A 19243-nucleotide genomic window follows, 5' to 3' on the forward strand; every position below is an offset into this window, starting at 1 on the left:
ACGTGGGTTCTGGGGAATTGAGCCTCGAACCAGGGTCTTTAGGCTTCACTGCTAAGCCATCTCTCCAGCCTCCCAAAAATTCTTTTGAGAGACAGCACACGCACTGATGTGCTGGGGCCTGCCAGCCACTGTAAATCAAATTCCAGATGTGATGTGTGTGCCGCCCTGTGCGCACGTGTGACCTTGTGCTTGTGCTACTTTATGCATCTGCCTTTCAGCGAACCTGGGGAATTGAACATGGGTTCTTAGGCTTCACAGGCAAGTGCCTTAACCACTAAGCCATCTCTCTGGCCCTTTTCTCTCTCTCTCTTTCCTTTTGGTTTTTCAAGATAGGGTCTTACCCCAGTCCAGGCTGACCTGGAATTCACAATGTAGTGTCAGGCTGGCCTCAAACTCATGTCAATCTTCCTACCTCTGCCTCCTGGGTGCTGGAACTAATCTTTTTTTTTTTTTATTTTAGTTATTTATTTGATGGGGGGGGGCACAGACAAGGGCAGACGATGGGCATGACAGGGCCTTCAGCTACTGCAAAGGAACACTAGATGTATGTGTCCCTTGTGTACCTGGCTTGGATGGGTCCTGGAGAACTGAACCTGGGTCTTTACAGGAAGGAAACTGTTCCCTTAGGGACAATGAAAAAGCTGTTCACACCTGTATTGTTGAGTCTACCTTACATTTTATTTAACCTGTAGATATGTGTGTGAATGTGTGCACCAAGGCCCCTGATGGCTGCAACCAAAGGCTAGATGCTTGCACCACCTTTTTGCACTCAGCTTACATGGACTACTTAGAGCTGAGTGTGGTGGCGTACATCTTTAATTCCAGCACTCGGGAGGCAGAAGTAGGAGGATTACTGCAAGTTCAAGGCTACCCTAAGACTACATAGTGAATTCCAGGTCAGCCTGGGCTAGAGATGAGACCCTACCTTTGGGGAAAAAAACAAACAAACAAACATGGATTGCTTGGGAACTGAACTGGGACTAGCATGCTTTTCAGGTAAGTGTCTTTAACTGCTGAGCCATCTTCCCAGAACCAGTATCTTACATTTATTTTATTTATTTATTTTTTGAGGCAAGCCCGACAGACTGGCCTATTATTTTTTTTAATGTGAAAGAGCGAGAGTGAGCACATGTGAGTGAGAGATAAAAAATTAGCATGTGCCACCCTGTGTGCACATATGACCTTGGGTGCTTGCATCACCATGTACATCTGGCTTACATGGGATCTGAGTCAAACACAGGCTTAATAGGCAAGCACCCCAACCAGTAAGCCATCTCTCCAGTCCTTTTTTTAAAAAAAACTTTTTAGTATTTTATTTATTTGAGAGAGAAAAAGGAGGTAAGGGGGGGGCAGATATAGAATGGGTGCACCAGGGCCTGTAGCCACTGCAAACAAACTCCAGACACATGCACTACCTTGTGCATATGGCTTATATGGGTACAGGGGAATCGAACCTGGGTCCTTCAGCTTTATAGGAATATGCCTTAACCATTCAGCCATCTCTCTAGCCCACTATCTTATATTTAAATTTTGTTTTGGTTTTGTTGTTGTTTTTTTTTTTTCGAGGTAGGGACTCTAACTAGCCCAGGCTGACCTGGAACTCACTCTGTAGTCCTAGGCAAGCTTCAGACTCCCAGCGATCCTCCTACCTCTGCCTCCTGTATGCTGGAATTAAAGGCATGTATCACCATGCCCACCTATTTCTATTTTTTTAATATTTCATTTACTTGAGAGAGAGAGAGAATGAGACACTCTAGGGAGTCTAGTCACTGCAAATGAACACCAGACACATGTGCCACCTTATGCATCTTATCTGGATTTACGTGGGTACTGGGTAATTAAACCTGGGTCCTCTGGCTTTGCAGGTAAGTGCCTTAACCTCTAAGCCATCTCCCCATCCATCCATCCATCCATCCATCCATACACACACACACACACACACACACACACACACACACACACACACACACTATATATATATGATTTAGGGTCTTGCTCAAGTCCAGGCTGGCATGGATTTCACTGTGTAGTCTCTGGCTAGCCTCGAATACCTGTTTATTTTTTTGGAGCACACACATGACTATAAAATGCACATGGTCTGTGTACTCATATAAGGAGGCCAGAAAAGAATGGAGTATCTCCTATTGCTCCTCTGTTTTATTTCTTTGAGATAGGGTCCCTTACTGGACCTGGGATTGCCATTTTTTCCAGTCAGTGTGGTTGACAAGTAAATCCTAGCTATTTTCCAGTCTCTGCTCCATTAAGATTGGTACTATAGGGTACGTGGCCACAGCTAGACTTTTTGTGGCCTCAAACTCACAGTGGTCCTCCTACCTTTGACTCCCCAGTACTGGAATTAAAGGCATGCACCACCACACCCGGCTTCTCACAGTCAGATTTATTTCTTACCTTTTCCTCATTTTGTTTTTATCAAGGTAGGGTTTGCTCTAGTCCAGGCTGACCTGGAACTCATGGTGATATTCCTATGTCTGCCTCCCCAATGCTGGGATTCAAAGCATGCTAGTGAATTCTAGGTCAGCCTAGGCTACAACAAGACCCTACTTTGAAAAACAAAAACAATTTAATCCCAGAGGTAGGAGGACCGCCATAAATTTGAGGTCACCCTGAGACTTCATAGTGAATTCCAGGTCAGCCTGAGCTAGAGTGAAACCCTACCTCAAAAAAACTAAACTAAACTAAACAACAACAACAAAAAACACACACACAATCAAAAAATTATTTATTTATTTAATTTGAGAGAAAGAGAAAGATAGAGGCAGATAGAGAGAAAATGTGCCATACCAGAGCCTCTAACCACTGCAAACGAAATCCATCTGGCTTTACATGGGTACTTAGGCTTTGCAGGCAAGTGCCTTAACCACTGAACCATTTCTCCAGCGCAGTCTCACTTTTTCTTTGAGGCAGAGTTTAGTTATGTAGCCCATGCTGCATTGAAGGCAATCCTTCCATGTCAGCCTCACAAGAGTAGGATTACTAGCATGTACCGTCAAAGCATGAAACACTTTAAAAAATTTCACCAGCTGGACATGGTGGTGCACACCTCTAATTCCAGCACTTAGGAGGAGGATGCTGACAGCCTGGGACTACAAAGGGAGTTCGACGACCGCCTGGGCTAGAGTGAGAATTTACATTGAAAAAACTGTATTGGTTGCATGCACTGCATGTACATATGGGTGTGTCAGTCTTGCTGTTGTAAATGAACACCAGACATATGCATTGCTTTGTGTCTGGCTTTTACAAGGGAATAGGGGAATTGAACCCAGGCCTGCAGGCTTTGTAAGGAAACACCTTTTTAATGGCTAAGCCATTTCCTCAACCTGACATTAAAACAAAAAAAAAAAAAGTTTTGTTTCGTTTTGTTTCTCCAGGTAGGGATCCACTCTAGCCTAGGATAACCTAGAATTCACTATGTAGTCTCAGTGTGGCCTCAAACTCACCACAACCCTCCTACCTTTGCCATCCAAGTGCTGGGATTAAAGACATGTGCTACCATGCCTGGTTAGGGCCTCATTTATAGCCCAGGACAACCAGGTACTTACTCTATAGCCCAGGCTATGGTCAAACTCAGGGATCCTACTACCTCAATTTTCTGAGGGCTGGGATTTTTTTTTTCAATATTTCACTTGTTTTCTTATTTATTTGAGAAAAAAAAGAAGCACATAGAGAGACAGAGACAGAGACAGAGAGAGAGAGAAATGGAGAAAGACAGAATGGGCATGCCAGGGCTTTTAGCCACTGCAAACAAAATCCAGACGTATGGGCCACCTTGTGCATCTGGCTTATGTGGGTACTGGGGAACTGAAACTGGGTCCTTTAGCATTGCAGGCAAGCACCTTAACCACTAAGCCATGTCTCTAGACCCATAATGCATTTTTACACACAAATGTATATATAATTGTTTCATTTTATATATACATAAATACATATATATGTTTAACATACACACACACATTTTTTCAGAGAGAGAGTATGGACACATTAGAGCCTGCAATACACATGAACTCCAGATATATGTGCCACTTTGTACATCTGGCTTATGTGGGTACTAGGGAATTGAGCCCAGATCAGCAGAATTTGTAAGTACATATATATATGGCTAGAGAATTGGCTTAGATGGGTAAGGCACTTGTCTGCAAAGCTAGAAAACCCATGTTTGACTCTCCAGATCCCATGTAAGCCAGACGCACAAGGCGACACAAGGCAGTGCACACATCTGGAGTTCACCTGCAGTGGCCAGAAGTCCTGGTGCGCTAACTCTCTCATAAAATCTGTATCTATACCTATATATGTACACACAACATATATATAAATATATATATAAATTCTTCTAACACTCCAATGCCCCTTAAATTACAGTGGTAATCACAGGAAATTTCTGCAGCCAACTCCACCATACTGTACAGCTAATTCTTGCTAGGTGTAGTGGCACCTGTCCTACTTTCTTCCCTTCCCTGTTTCCATTCTTTCTTCCTTTTTTAAATATATTACATATTTATATATAACATATATTAAATATGTAAAAATAAAATAAATATATAAATGTACTATATATTTTATATATACATATGTGCATATATACATATATTTTTAAAAAATTTTTTTGAGGTAGGGTCTCCCTCTAGCACAGGCTGACTAAGAATTCACTATGTATCTCAGGGTGGCCTCAAACCCATGGCAATCCTCCTACCTCTGCCTCCCGAATGCTGGGATTAAAGGCATGCGCCACCACGCACAGTTATTTTATAAATTAAATTTTATTATTCATTTGAGAAACGGGGGGGGGATGGGTACGCCTGGGCCTCCAGCCACTACACATGAATTCCAGATGCATGTGTCACCTTGTACATCTGGCTTATGTGGGTCCTGGGGAACTGAATCTTGGTCCTTTGGCTTTGTAGACAAGTGCCTTAACCAGTAAATCATCTCTCCAGCCCTATTTATGTTTTTTTTTTTTTTTTTTTTTTTTTAAGTTATGTTGTGCTCTAGTCCAGGCTGACCTGGAATTCACTATGTAGTCTCAAGGTGTTCTTGAACTCATGGTGTTCCTCCTACTTCTGCCTCCTGACTGCTGAGATTAAAGGCATGAAACACCACACCCAGCTTTTAGATAAATATTTCTCTTTCCTTCTCTCTCTGAAATAAATAATAAAAAATATAACAATAATTTTTTTAGAAAGGAAGAAAGAATGGAAACAGGGAAGGGAAGAAAGTAGGACAGGTGCCAATACACCTGGCAAGAATAAGCTCTACAGTATGGTGGAGTTGGCTACAGAAATTTCCTGTAATTACCACTGCAATTTAAGGGACAAAGGAGTGTTAGAAGAAAGCAGGAAAGTAAGCTATCTCCCCTTTCCTTCCCCAGCTACTACATCTTCTGAGAGTTTGCTTTAGTCCCATAGGAACTTGACAGCTGGGCTGAACACTTCAGTCTCCTGCACTTTGACTCGCTGGCTACATAGTACAGCTCTAAGTGTCCATTTGTCCAACTCACCTTGCTCCTTAGCAACCTCAGGTAAATATGTGGCTGTACGTTTGACACCTTTTTCATTGATGAATTCAATCCGAATCCCATGGACCCCTACCTACAGAAAAATACAACCAAGTAAATGTGATTTACTTATTCCAATGAAGTCACCCATATATAAACTGACACTGTCTGCTGATTGGACCAAGTCTGAGAAAGGAAAATTTATTTCACATGACTAACTCTCAGGTAGAGAGGCCAAAGAAAGTCCAGTTTTAGGGTAAGGCTAAAAGTATATGTAGCTACCTCTCTTAGAACTTAAAGGTTGTGGAAATAAATTCTTTAACTAGCTCACCCAAAGCTATTTTATCTTTTGCCAGATGTGGTGGCAGATGCCTTTAACCCCAGCACTCAAGAGACAGAGGTAGGAGGATCGCTATGAATTCAAGGCTACCCTGAGACTAGATAGTGAATTCCAGATCAGAATGGCTACAGAACTTATCTAGAAAACCCAAATAATAATAATACATTTAAAAGTTTATCTTTCACCTATTACACTACAGATGACTGTGTCAAAAATAATTCTGAGCCAGGCATGGTGGCGCATGCCTTTAATCCCAGCACTCCGGAGGCAGAGGTAGGAGGATCGCCGTGAGTTCGAGGCCCTGAGACTCCATAGTGAATTCCAGGTCAGCCGGGCTACAGTGAGACCCTACCTCGAAAAAAAAAAAAAAAAAAAAATTCTGAGTTCAATCTGATTCTTTGATTTTTGTTTTGTTTTGTATTTTCCTTGAAACAGGGCCTTACTTGGTAACTCAGCCTGGCTTGGAATTTGCAAGCCTCTTGCCTCTGCCTCCCAAGTGTGAGGATTATGTGTCCTACTAAAAACATTTCTACTAGGGCTTGCCAACAGGGACTTGGAATGTTTTTTCTTTTCTTTTTTTGTTTTTGTTTTTGGAGGTAGGGTCTCACTCTAGCCCAGGCTGACCTGGAATTCACTATGGAGTCTCAGGGTGGCCTCGAACTCACGGCGATCCTCCTATACCTCTGCCTCCCAAGTACTGGGATTAAAGGCGTGCACCACCATACCCGGCTCTAGAATGTTTTCTGTTAAAGTAGTCATAGGAAAAAGCTCAGATAGATATCATCTGATCTAGAACAGAATGGACTGGGAAGAAGTGAGAGCAGAAAGCTTGTACATTTACATTTCTTAACCCTCCTCAAACAGCAGCACCTTTTCTGTTGCTATGTTGTCCACAAGTAGATCCAAATTCAGCTTTCACAATCTTAGACCCTCTCTCAATGAAGGAGATACATTACCATGTACTAACCCGAACCCAAATGCAACGAGAGATGCAGAGTTCCAAATGCGGCTGTTCTCACCTCCCAGTCCAGGTAATCACTGGCATCTTCAAAGTTAGTAAGGAGGGAGACAGAGCAGAAAAGTTTAGGCAGCTCCTCTCGGGTCAGGGGGGGAAATCGGCTGTCCTTAAGTGCACTAGAGGGGGACACAAAACATAAGTGAGCCTGCTCTGGAGTTAGGTGCTGAATGACATCATGTGTCAGAGAACCCACATAGCTGAGTCCCTAAGACACTTAAGACAGAATCGGCCATCCATCATTATTAATATTAATGGTCTGTAGGAACTGATGGGTAACTCACCAAATTAAAGTCCTGACATATCCTGATTACAAAGGACTGCTCAAAATGTATCAATCACTTAGAAGAAGCCAGGCAGGTGTTTCCAATTCCAGCTAATTTCTGTACCATTCTTGATGTTTGTGTCATTACCTGGTTAACGTGTATTCCCTGAGTCCTGAATGAAGATTCATGGCTGAGAAGGTCCCAATGCAGCCACGAAGCCGCTTGTCCCGCCCTGTCTTCCAGGTCACAAAGAGCGGACTGAAAAAAGGAAGACAAAATATTTTCCAGCCCCAGATTAATCATGGATAACATTCCTGTTTATTTGTTATGTCCAAAAGGGTTTTCTGAATTGCCAGCATTCTGAAGAACTCTGTCTTTTTGGAAGTTATTCAGCCCTGGCTGAGAACACAGCAAACATGGGAAACTGGTTTTGTGCAACCTTCTCTACAATCCACCTTAACAGTTGTAATTCTCTCAGGCTCCACATTTATGGGCTGCATTTTCCTCTTCCACTTTTCTTTCTCTACATAGCCCAGGCTGTCCTGGAACTGGAGATCCTTCTGGCTCTGGCCCCGAGTGCCAGGATGACATATGTGTGCACCTCTACATCCACCTCATCTTTTCTATCATTCCCCTCCACTTGCTGGTCTTGAACTCCAGGCCATTATCCTCCTACACCTCAGCTTCCCAAGTGCTGGGATTAAAGGGTAAACCACCATGCTGAAGTGGAATTCACTACATAGTGTCAGGCTGGCCTCAAACTCAAAGCAACCCTCCTACTTCTGCCTTCCAAGACCTGGGATCAAAGTTATACACCACCACACCTAGCCCCCTTTGGTTTTTTGAGACAGGGTCTCAGGTGGCTTAGGCTAGTCTTTGAACATATTGTGTAGCCAAATGACCTTGAACTCCTGATCCACCTGCCTACACCTTCCAAGTCCAAATGCTAGGACTACAGAGGTCTGCCAATATACCAGCCAAACTTTTTCTCCAATTCTCCATATTCTCTGCCCATTTCTGCTATTTTAACAAATACAAACATTGCTCAACTCCATCATTCAGGATGACACGCCTGGGTTGTGCCCCCTCACCTCCTATCCTCATCTGCAAGCATTCTCTGCTTATTCCCATAATCATAACCACCATTGACAAACTACAAATATTCCCTGCTCATATGTTTTCAGAAAAGAAATTTTCTCAAGAAAGCTTTATATTAGCAGAAGTTGTCATTTCTGTTCCTAGGCCAATTCCACGCTTCAGATCGACAAGACTGACTGACTGCAACAGATTTTGTTACCCGTTAGTCCACTCTTCCTGACATCCTCCTACATTCCTAATGTCCTTACCTCTTCAGTCAAATCACTTCTCAAAGGCAATTCTAATAGTTCAGTTACTTACCTCTTTGATCATTATTACAAAGGCTTCCAGCAGATCGCCCACTTAACCAATATATCCTTCCAGTAACACATGTGCACACAGCTAACCAAAGCTACGATCCCAAACACAGTCAAAAAATGCAAAACCTCTACTACTCACAAGTATAAAGCCCCGGATACAAAAGCCCTTGAATTCATCTTATTGAGGTTCAGAATCTCCACCTGAAGAGTTGGAAGGTTTCCAATCACAGCACCCCATGCATGTAAGACTTCCCTAAAAAGTCAGCACATTTTTAGCCAGGCACAGTGGCTCACACCTTCAGTCCCAGCATTTAGGAGGCTCAGATAGGAGGATTGGTATGAGTTCACTGCCAGCCTGAGTTACAAAGTGAGTTACAGGTTGGCCTGGGCGAAAATGAGATACTGCCTCAAAAAAAAAAAAAAAAAAAAAAGTCAGTGTATTTTTGTCCACATTTCCTTACTTGATTCTGTGTGTGTGTGTGTGTGTCTCCCTCAGGAGTACCTTCCCTTTTACAACATACAATTATTAACTATGATTAAACTCTATGTGTGTGTGCATGGTTGGCCAATTCAGTAAAGTCTCCCAAGGGCAAGGACATTTACTCCCCAACTCTTTGCTCAGAGTTCTACAAGAGCTCTTGACTGAGCATCACCAGTGAGGAAAGGCTGACTGCATAGCAATGCCCACTACTGAACAGTCCCCACAAACAAAAACCATAAGCAACAGTGCTTCAAAGCCAGCTCAGCACTGCTTTCAACTACAAGGAAGGGATCACTGGCATGCACTTTTTCCCTTTGCCTTACGCTTTGTCAGTATTACTGAGCAGCAGAACCGAGGCCTTCAGAACACCTCAGGATGAACAAGTCTTTGAAATACAAACACTGAAACCGACCTTTCCTTTTAGCTGAGACAGGGTCTCAACTCTAACCCAGGCTGACATCAACTTGTGATCTTCAAGCCACCCCAGCTCCAAAGTTCTGAGATTTCGGGTATGAGCCACTATGCCTGGTTCTCCTTCTGACTTTCTTAATTATTATTATTATTATTTATTTTTATTTATTTATGCCTTCTGACTTTCTTAGCGGATCCGAGTGACTATCTGGGATTATCATAGGATTGCCAATGAACATAGGGAAGACCCTAGTTAAAAGCATCAGCTCCAAGCTGAAAACCTCCTTCCTGTGGACCAGCTGACAGATGGAAAAAGCTGTACTGCATGCAGCCCTATGGGGAGAGAAGTCATCACAGTGAAAACAGTAGACACTATAAGCCTTAAGCTTGGCCGGTCAGGCCAAATGAGCCAACAGGTGTGACAGTGGCATGTCGGTTATGGAGGAAACCAACTGTTCTCTAATTGGACTGGAGGCCCACTCCATGGGAGGGAATACATGCCAGGTACTGAAAACATAGTCAAAAGCCTATGACGGAAGTGGTCATGAGCCCTAGGGGTGTAATGCCTGCTCTTGTCTAGCTAAATGCATACGTTATGTTCACCAAAGTACCCTGTAAGCATTTCTCTTAATGTTCAACCTTGTATTAATGCTACTCTCACTTTTGGTTAGAAAAGCTCTTTTCAGATGGCAGTGACCTCTGGGGATGTACCAAAAGGCACCATAGCACTGAGAAGTGACAGAGGAGTGCTCAGCACTGAAACATGTCTATCACACCCTCCAAGGCTCAGGGTCCACTGTGGAAGAGGTGGCAGAAAGAATGTAAGAGCCAAAGGAAGGATAGGAGTCCTTACAATGCACTCTTCCAGACACAAAATGGCCTGGATATCCATGACCAGGCACTACCTACACAAGACCATCATAATAGGAGGAAAAGATGATGACATCAAAATAAGAGACTAATTGAGAGGGGGAGGGAATATGATGGAGAGTGGAGTTGCGATGGGGAAAGTGAAAGGGAGGGAATTTTCACGATTTATTGCCTATAATTATGGAAGTTGTCAATTAAAAAATTTAACAAAACTGGGCATGGGGGTGCATGCCTTTAATCCCAGCACTTGTTAGGTAGAGGTAGGAATGCCATGAGTTCAAGGCCTAAGACTACATAGTGAATTCCAGGTCAACTTGGGCTAGAGTGATATGCTACCTTGAAAAAACAATAACAACAAAAAAGTTAACAGGCCGGGAGTGGTGGCGCACGCCTTTAATCCCAGCACTCGGGAGGCAGAAGTAGGAGGATCACTGTGAGCTCAAGGTCACCCTGAGACTACAGAGTGAATTCCAGGTCAGCCTGGGCTAGAGTGAAACCCTACCTCAGGAAAAAAAAAAAAAAAAAAAAAAAGTTAACAGAAGACGATAGGACATGGAAAGACATACCAAGTTCTTGGATTGAAAGAATTAATACTATAAAAATGTCAATCTTACCAAAGGCTATCTATACATTTAATGCAATCCCCATCAAAATTCCAATGGCATTCTTCACAGAAATAGAAAAACAATCCTAAAATTCATTTGGAAGCATAAAAAAACCTCTAATAGCCAAAATATAAAAGCAACAAAAAAGTCTGGTGTTAACACCATATCTGATTTTAAGCTGTATTATAGAACCATAGTAACAAAAACAGCATGTTACTGGCACAAAGAAAGACATGTAAACCAATGGAACAGAATGGAGGACACAGATGTAAACCCAGGCATCTATAACCATCTGATTTTCAACAAAAACGTCAAAAATATTAATTGGTGAAAAGACAGCCTCTTCAACAAACGGTGCTAGGAAAACTGGGTATCTATATGTAGAACGATGAAAATAGATCCTCTTCAGTCTCTATACACAAGAATCAAGTCCAAATGGATCAAAGTTCTTAATGTCAAACCGAAACTCTGAAATTGCCAGAGGAAAAAAGGGGGAAAAAACTTCAACATACTGACATAGGCAACAACTTTCTGACTATAACCCCAGTTGCTCAGGAAATAAAACCACTAATCAACCACTGGGACCTCATGAAATTAAAAAGCTTTTGTACAGCAAAGGATACTTTGAATAGAGTAAAGATACAACCTACAGAATGGCAGAAAATCTTTGCTAGTCATACATATGAAAGAGAATTAATATTTAGGATTAAAGAACCCAGAAATCTAAATAAGAACAAATCAAAAAATCCACTTAAAAAATGGATTATGAGGACTGGAGGGATGGCTTAGCAGTTAAATCATTTGCCTGAAAAGCCAAAGGACCCAGGACCCATTCCCCAGAACCCCCATCAGCCAGATGCACATGGGGCACACACATCTGGAGTTTGTCTGCAGTGGTTGGAGGCCCTGGTGAGCCCATTCTCATTCTCTCTCTCTGTGTCATATAAATAAATAAATAAAATATAATATTTCTTTTAAAAAATGGACTATGGAGCCGGACGTGGTGGCACATGCCTTTAATCCCAGTACTTGGGAGGCAGAGGTAGGAGGATCACTATGAATTTAAGGCTACCCTGAGACTACACAGTGAATTCCAGGTCAGCCTAGGCTAGAGTGAGACCCTACCTTGAAAAAAAAGAAATACAAAGGGCATATAAGCATCTAAAAAATGTTCTACAACCTTAGCCATCAGGGAAATGCAAACTGAAACTATTCTGAGATTCCATGTCACTCCTGTCAGAATGGCTACCATCAGAAAAACAAATGACAATACATGTTGGGGAGGATGCTGAAAAGAAGAACCCTTCTACACTGTTGGTGGGCATGTAATCAGGTACAGCCACTGTGGAAATCAGTGTGGAGGTTCCTGAGACAGCTAAAAATAGATTTAAGATATGACCCAGCTGTACCACCCCTAGGCATCTATTCTAAGGACTCACTTCATTACCTTAGAGATAGTTGCTCAACCATGTTTATTGCTGCTCTATTCATATTAGCTAAGAAATGGAACCAGCTCAACTAATGGATAATAAAGATGTGGTATATGGGGCTGAAGAGATGGCTTAGTTGTTAAGGTGCCTACCTGCAAAGCCAAAGGATCTCGGTTCAATCCTTCAGTACCCATGTAAGATGGATGCACAAGGTGGTGCATGCATCTGGAATTTGTTTGTAGTGGCTGGAAGTCATGGCATGCCCATTCTCTCTCTCCCTCTCCCTGCCTCTTTCCCTCTCTCAAATAAATAAATAAATAAAAATAAAAATAAATATTAAAAAAGATGTGGTACATTTATGAAATGGATCTCTATTCAACAGTAAGGATAAATGAAACTTGTAGGGAAATGGATGGATCCGGAAAGGATTATATTAAAGGAGGTAACCCAGGCCCAGAAAGTCAAGCACTGCATGTTCTCTCTGCGAATATGGATGCTAGCTACAAATGCTTTGACTTGTATATGAGTTGGAATAATAATTGGTAGCAGAGGCCAGTAAGCTAGAAAAGGGCTATAAGGGAGAGAGCATTTAAGGGGATGGTGATGGTATTATATATATATATATATATAAACAGATGAACAGATTACTGGGGGTGCAATGGCCTAAGTGAAGTGATGGGCGATTACATAAGAGAGGGGTGGGAGGAGGGTTAATCAAAATTCAAAATATAGGGCTGGAGAGATGGCTTAGTGGTTAAGCGCTTGCCTGTGAAGCCTAAGGACCCCGGTTCGAGGCTCGGTTCCCCAGGTCCCACGTTAGCCAGATGCACAAGGGGGCGCATGTGTCTGGAGTTCGTTTGCAGAGGCTGGAAGCCCTGGCGCGCCCATTCTCTCTCTCTCCCTCTATCTGTCTTTCTCTCTGTGTCTGTCGCTCTCAAATAAATGAATAAAAAATAGACAAAAAAAAATTAAAAAAAAAATTAAAAATATAGAGAGCTGGGCATGTGATACACACCTTTAATTCTACCACTTGCGAGGCGAAGGTAGAAGGATCACTGAGTTCAAGGCCACCCTGAGACTACATGGTAAATTCCAGGTCAGCCTGAGCTAGTGTGATACCCTACCTTGGGGAAGAAAAAAAAAAAAAAATCAGAATATTGCCAGGCGTGGTGGTTCCTACTTTTTGGCACTTGGAATGCAGAGGTAGAAAGATTGCTATGAGTTCGAGGCCTGAGACTACATATTGAATTCTAGGTCAGCTTGGGCTAGAATCTCAAAAACAAAAAAAGTGTTATGACTAAGACGTATGGAAGCCTATGCTTCTACCAACCCTGACAGCACATTCCTGACTGGATCTAGTGCATGTTGTCACTGTGTGGAGGCCAGGGGAGAGGACTGGGTGTTGCGCCACATCATGTGAGAGAGGGTCTCTCACTGGCTTGGAACTTGCTAAGCAGGCAAAACTGGATGGTCAAGCTCCAGGGATGTGTCTGTATCCATCTCCCAAGTATTTTGTTGTGTTTTTGGACACATGGTCTTGCTGTATACTCTAGGCTGGACTGGTACTTGGTTTATAGCACAGACTGTCCTAAAACAGTAATCCTCCTGCCACAGGTTCCCAAGTACTGGGAATATAGGCATATGCCACCATACTCAAATATTCCAAATAGGTCAAGCATTTCTCAAACATTCTCTTTCCATTATCCTGCTTCAATGATGCTAACAGTTTACAAGAATAGACCTTGGCCAGATGTGCACATCTTCAATCCTAGCACTCAGGAGGGAGATGTAGGAAGATCATTGAGTTCAAGGGCAGGTTGGGGCTACAGAATGAGTTCCAGGTCAGCCTGAACTTGAGTGAGACCCAACCTAACAAAAACTAGACCTTGCCTCACTAGAGAAGGACCTCAGAAAAATGGCATCATGCCCTCCACACGGTCCCGACACCCGTTACTCACTAGGGGTCATTGGTGAATCTAGGAAGTCGTGGCTGTGGGAAGCCATAGAGGTGACAGTAGAGCACGTCAAAGCAGTAGCAGCACATCTCCGCAGTCACCACTAAATTCTTAGTGGTGTTGGCAGTTCCGTTGGGCCGGGGGAGAGGGCTCAGCGCGCCAGACGCAGGATTCATTCGTGTGATGGGAGAGTTTCCAGGTCCCAGAGTTAAGTCCGATACATTCTCCCGTCCACTGTTGCTGTCCACATGCTGGTGGTTTGGAAGCGGTCCTGAACTAGAGCCGGGGACAGTTGTGGACTGGTTCCCGTGACTGTGAGTTCCACTTCCAGATAATTTGGGCTTCTTGACCCCACAACAGCCGGCTGCCAACTTGGGCTCGAGTGGAGGAACACAACGTCTTTTTCCCATCCTGATATGGTGCTTGTGGTCTGGAATGTTGCAGAACCCTAACCCAAAAGAGAATAGTTAGGCTCTGATTTGAATAGTTAAAGAGGGAACAGAAATCAGACAAAGTGTCTGCATGGACCAGGTTAAGAGTAAGAATGCTACCTGAATCTCCACACTGCATGGTTAGAGTAGAGAAGATCACAGACCAGGGAGACAGGAAGAGATGTGGAGTTCTTGACCAGAGACCCTAATCTTTTACTAAAGGGTTTCCTCAAGATTATAGCCACCATGGAGAGAGCAGACAAGCAGCAGCTTCTCTACCTTAGAACACCCCAAGGCAGAAAAAGACAGAGCCAGGGACAAGAGCATGTTAAGATGTTATGACTCACTGGAAGACCGCCCTTGATCTGTCAAGACTCAGGTGGCTTTAATTGCCTTTTCTAAAAGTTTCAAGGGCTGTAGAGATGGCTTAGTGGTTAAGGTGCTTGCCTGTGAAGCCTATGGACCCATGTTTAACTCCCCAGATTTCATAATGCCAGATGCACAAGGTGGTGCATGTGTCTGGAGTTCAACTGCAATGGCTGGAGGCCCTAGTGCATCAATCTCTCTCAACATAAAAATAAATAAATAAACAAAAATAAGTTTCAAACTTGCTGGAGAGATGGCTTAGTGGTTAAGGCACTTGCCTAGAGAAGCCTAAGGATCCAGGTTTGAATCCCCAATACCCATAAAAAGCCAGATGCACAAGGTAGTGCATGTGTCTGGAGTTCGTTTGCAGTGGCTAGAGGTCCTGGTGTGACTATTCTCTCTCTCTCTCTCTCTAAGTAAATAAATATTTTTAAAATCATGTTTATTTGGGTTGGAGAAATGGCTTAGTGGTTATGGCGCTTGCCTGCAAAGCCAAAGGACCCAGGTTCGATTCCCTAGGACCCACATAAGCCCAGGTGGTGCATGCATCTGGAGTTCGTTTCCAGTGGCTGGAGGCCCTGGTGCACTCATTCTCTCTCTGAAATAAATAAATAAAAATATTACAAAAATTATGTTTATTTTATCTTATCTAAATTTTTCTCTGTGATTTGAACATGAAGCATGTAACTTTTTTTCCCCGAGGTTTCTAGAGTGAAACCCTAGAAGCTGACCAGAAATTCACTCTGTAGTCCTAGACTGGCCTTGAATTCACAGGGATCCTTCTGCCTCTGCCTTCTGAGTGCTGGGGTTAAAGGTGTGCATGCATAGTTGTATAACTATTTTTCTTAAGATAACTTTTCACTAAGTTGTCCAGGTTGACCCTAAACTCCTCAGTTCAAGTGATATTCCCAAGTAGCAGGGCACCGCAACCATAACTGCCTTTGAAGCACTGCTCTATACAGTGTTCTGGCTACAAATACTATGACAGACATTTTAAGTTCATCAGATAGTTGCACACCTATTTGCAATATCACTATTTTTGCATAATTTATTAGTTTAAGTTGAATAAGAGATTAAAAATATATAAATATTACTTATGTTCCTCATATATGTTGATCACATCCAGAGTAAATCTGAGCAAGATGAAACTTTTACGAAAGGCTTATAAACACATGGCACAGTAACATTACGGAGGCTTCGAATATTTCTGAGTACACAACTACTGTCTTCTGTACACTGCTACAAAGGGAGAAGACCTTCACTAGAAATGTCTACCCAGCCAGTACAACACAGTAAGACCCTGCCTAAGAAAAACAAAGGCCAGGGTCGTTGTACACGCCTTTAATCCCAGCACTTGGGAGGGAGACGTAAAGGCCAATTTGGGACTATAGAGTGAGTTCCAGGTCAGCCTGGCCTAGAATGAGACCTCACCTCAGAAAACAAAACAAGTAAGGGCTGGACAGATAGCTTAGTGCTTAAGGCATTTGCCTGAAAAGCTTAAGCACATAGGTTTGATTCCCCAGTACCCATGTAAGCCAGATGCACACGGTGGCACATATGTCTGGAGTTCATTTGCAGTGACTAGAGACCCTGACACCCCATTCTCTCTGTATCTATTTCTCTTTTTTTTTTTGAAGGGGGGGGCTTCCAAGGCAGGGTCTCACTCTAGCTCAAGCTGACCTGGAATTCACTATGTAGTCTGAGGGTGGCCTCGAACTCATGGTGATACTTTTACTTCTTTTCTTAATGTTCATACCCTATATTAATGCTACTCTCACTTTTGGTAGAAAATCTTCTCTTTTCAGATGGGAGTGACGTTGAGATGACTCAGAAGGCATCATGGTGCTGGAAAGAAGTGACAGGAGTGCTCAGTACTGCATTATCTCTATCACACCTTCCAAGGCTCAGGGACTACTGCACAAGAGGTGGCGGAAAGAACGTAAGAGCCAAAGGAAGGGTAGGACTCCTTACAACATGCTCCCCCAGACACAAAATGGGCTGAATATCCATGACCTCACGTGCCTGACACTACCTGCACAAGACAATCATAATAGGAAAAAAGATAATTACATCAAAATAAAAGAGAGACTGATTGAGATGGGGAGGGGAGATGATGCAGAATGGAGTTTTAAAAGGGAAAGTGGGGGGAGGGAAGGTATTTCCATGGGATATTTTTTATAGTCACAAAATTTATTAATAAAAAAATTGAAAAATGCTGGAGAGATGGCTTAGCAGTGAGTTGCTGGTGCACGTGTGCAGTGTATGTGTAGCATGTGGGGGAGGGGCAGGTGCAGGCGCATGTCTGGTGCCATGTCCTGTGTGTAGTACACGTGTGCAGGGGTAAGTGCAGGTGTATATGCTGATACAGTACCCTGAGTGCCCACCTCTTGCAAGTGGGCTGGCCTGTGGGAGCCAAAGGAGAACATCAGGTTTCCCTTCCATCGCTCATCACCTGTTTTTTCCTTGTGATTCGTACTGATTCTAGAGCTTGTTCATGAAGCCCAATGATTCTCCAGTCTCTGCTCCCCAACAAACGGGGGTTACAGATGCATGCAACAAGGGTTCTGGAAATACCAATCTGGGTGGTTTCTGGCCCCCTTAGGCCCTCATGCTTGTGCAGGAAGCACTTAACTGCTGATCCATCTCTCCAGCCCCCAGCACTGTCAACTTTGGAACAATGAATGAGAACATGGTACTTAATGCTGAAATCTACGACATGGAGACAACAAAAAGCTGGGGGAGGGCTGGATGGGTGGTTTAGTGATTAAGGCGTTTGCCTGCAAAGCCAAAAGCCAAAAGACCCAGCAAGTTTGACTCCCCAGGACCAGGTTAGCCAGATGCACAAGGGGGTGCACGTATATAGAGTTAGTTTGTAGTGGCTGGAGACCCTGGAATACCAATTCTCTTTCTCTTTCTCTCTCCTCCTTTCTCTGTCAAATAAATAAATAAAAATAAAATATTTTTTTAAAAACCGGGGATAGTAGGAACCATTGTTTCACCTATGAAGACCTCTTATTTGCAAGAGTTAAAGCCAGGCTTATGCCCGGTATTCAGTTACTGGTCATTCTCTCTTCCTTAGCATTCCTGTCCTAAAGGTCATGCTTTCCTTGTTACCATGTGTGTTAACATAAGGGGTTCTGGGTTCTATAAATAGAGTCCAAAGCAAAGGCCCAACTTGGTGACCCCTCTGCAGGTTCTCCGGAGAAACTGAGCAGTGCTCTACTGGGTGTTTAACATAGACAACAGCCCTCAGCATGACTGGATCTGAGAGGCTGGGTCCTCACTATGTTTTGTTTTATACAAAACCCAATATGGTGCTCTGTTTACACGGGGTATGCACAACGAAACTGCTATCACCACTAATCCTTCCTTAGTCATTTTAGTTTGCCTGAAAAATGTCTAGTCTGTTGCTCCTTGGCTATATGGTGAACTGACTGGAGCGTCTCAGAATCTGAGGATGAATGAATTATATTTCCAGATTTGGTAGGTACTTGTAAGCACCTATTCTTACCTACAATGTTGACCCCAATCAGCCCATGCAATGGTACAATAATTACACAATATGGCCAGGTATGGTAATTCACACTTATAACCCCAGCATTCAGAAGCTGAGGAAAGAGGACCACTCATGAGTTCAAGTTCTGTATGGGAAGAGTAAATGAAACCTTGTCTCAAAAAAAAAAACAAAAACAGAAAAGAAATCCAGGCATAGCCGGGCGTGGTGGTGCACGCCTTTAATCCCAGCACTTGGAAGGCACAGGTAGGAGGATCGCTGTGAGTTTGAGGCCACCTTGAGACTCCATAGTGAATTCCAGGTCAGTCTGGGCTAGAGTGAGACCCTACCTCGAAAAAAAAAAAAAAAAAAAAATCCAGGCATGGTGGCACACACCTTTAATCCCAGCACTTGGAAGGTTGAGGTGGGAGGATCACTCTGAGCTATGAGTTTTAGGCCAGCCTAGGACTACAGAGTGAGTCACCCTGGACTAGAGTGGGACCATACCTCAAGCAAAATTTAAAAAAAAAAAAGCCCATTTGGATACTTTAGTCTCAACATTGGTCCACTATTACATAAATTCACTTATTGTTACAATTTATGCTGGAAGCTGTACTTTTTGCTAAGATACACCAGTGACTATTCAGCCCCAGGCCTGATCACAGGAGCCATCA

General features: G+C 43.1%; 1 protein-coding gene across 4 annotated transcripts in view; it reads right to left on the bottom strand.

Moving 5' to 3' along the window:
* Ammecr1l (AMMECR1 like) overlaps window positions 1–19243 on the bottom strand; it is a 33555-nt gene that overhangs the window by 6746 nt on the left and 7566 nt on the right. For 3 of the 4 annotated variants that reach the window (XM_045149633.1, XM_045149630.1, XM_045149631.1), the window contains exons 3-6: window positions 14283–14727; window positions 7278–7388; window positions 6869–6983; window positions 5513–5603 (exon numbers count right to left, since the gene is read on the bottom strand). In XM_045149633.1, coding sequence (XP_045005568.1) covers window positions 5513–5603; window positions 6869–6983; window positions 7278–7388; window positions 14283–14689 — 724 coding nt within the window. In that variant the 5' untranslated portion in view covers window positions 14690–14727. Of the gene's footprint in view, window positions 1–5512; window positions 5604–6868; window positions 6984–7277; window positions 7389–14282; window positions 14728–15560; window positions 15614–19243 lie in introns of those variants that run through there. The other variant, XM_045149632.1, reaches the window with a different exon arrangement.

The sequence above is a fragment of the Jaculus jaculus genome, chromosome 5 (assembly GCF_020740685.1).
Source record: "Jaculus jaculus isolate mJacJac1 chromosome 5, mJacJac1.mat.Y.cur, whole genome shotgun sequence".
NCBI classification, from domain to species: Eukaryota; Metazoa; Chordata; class Mammalia; order Rodentia; family Dipodidae; genus Jaculus; species Jaculus jaculus.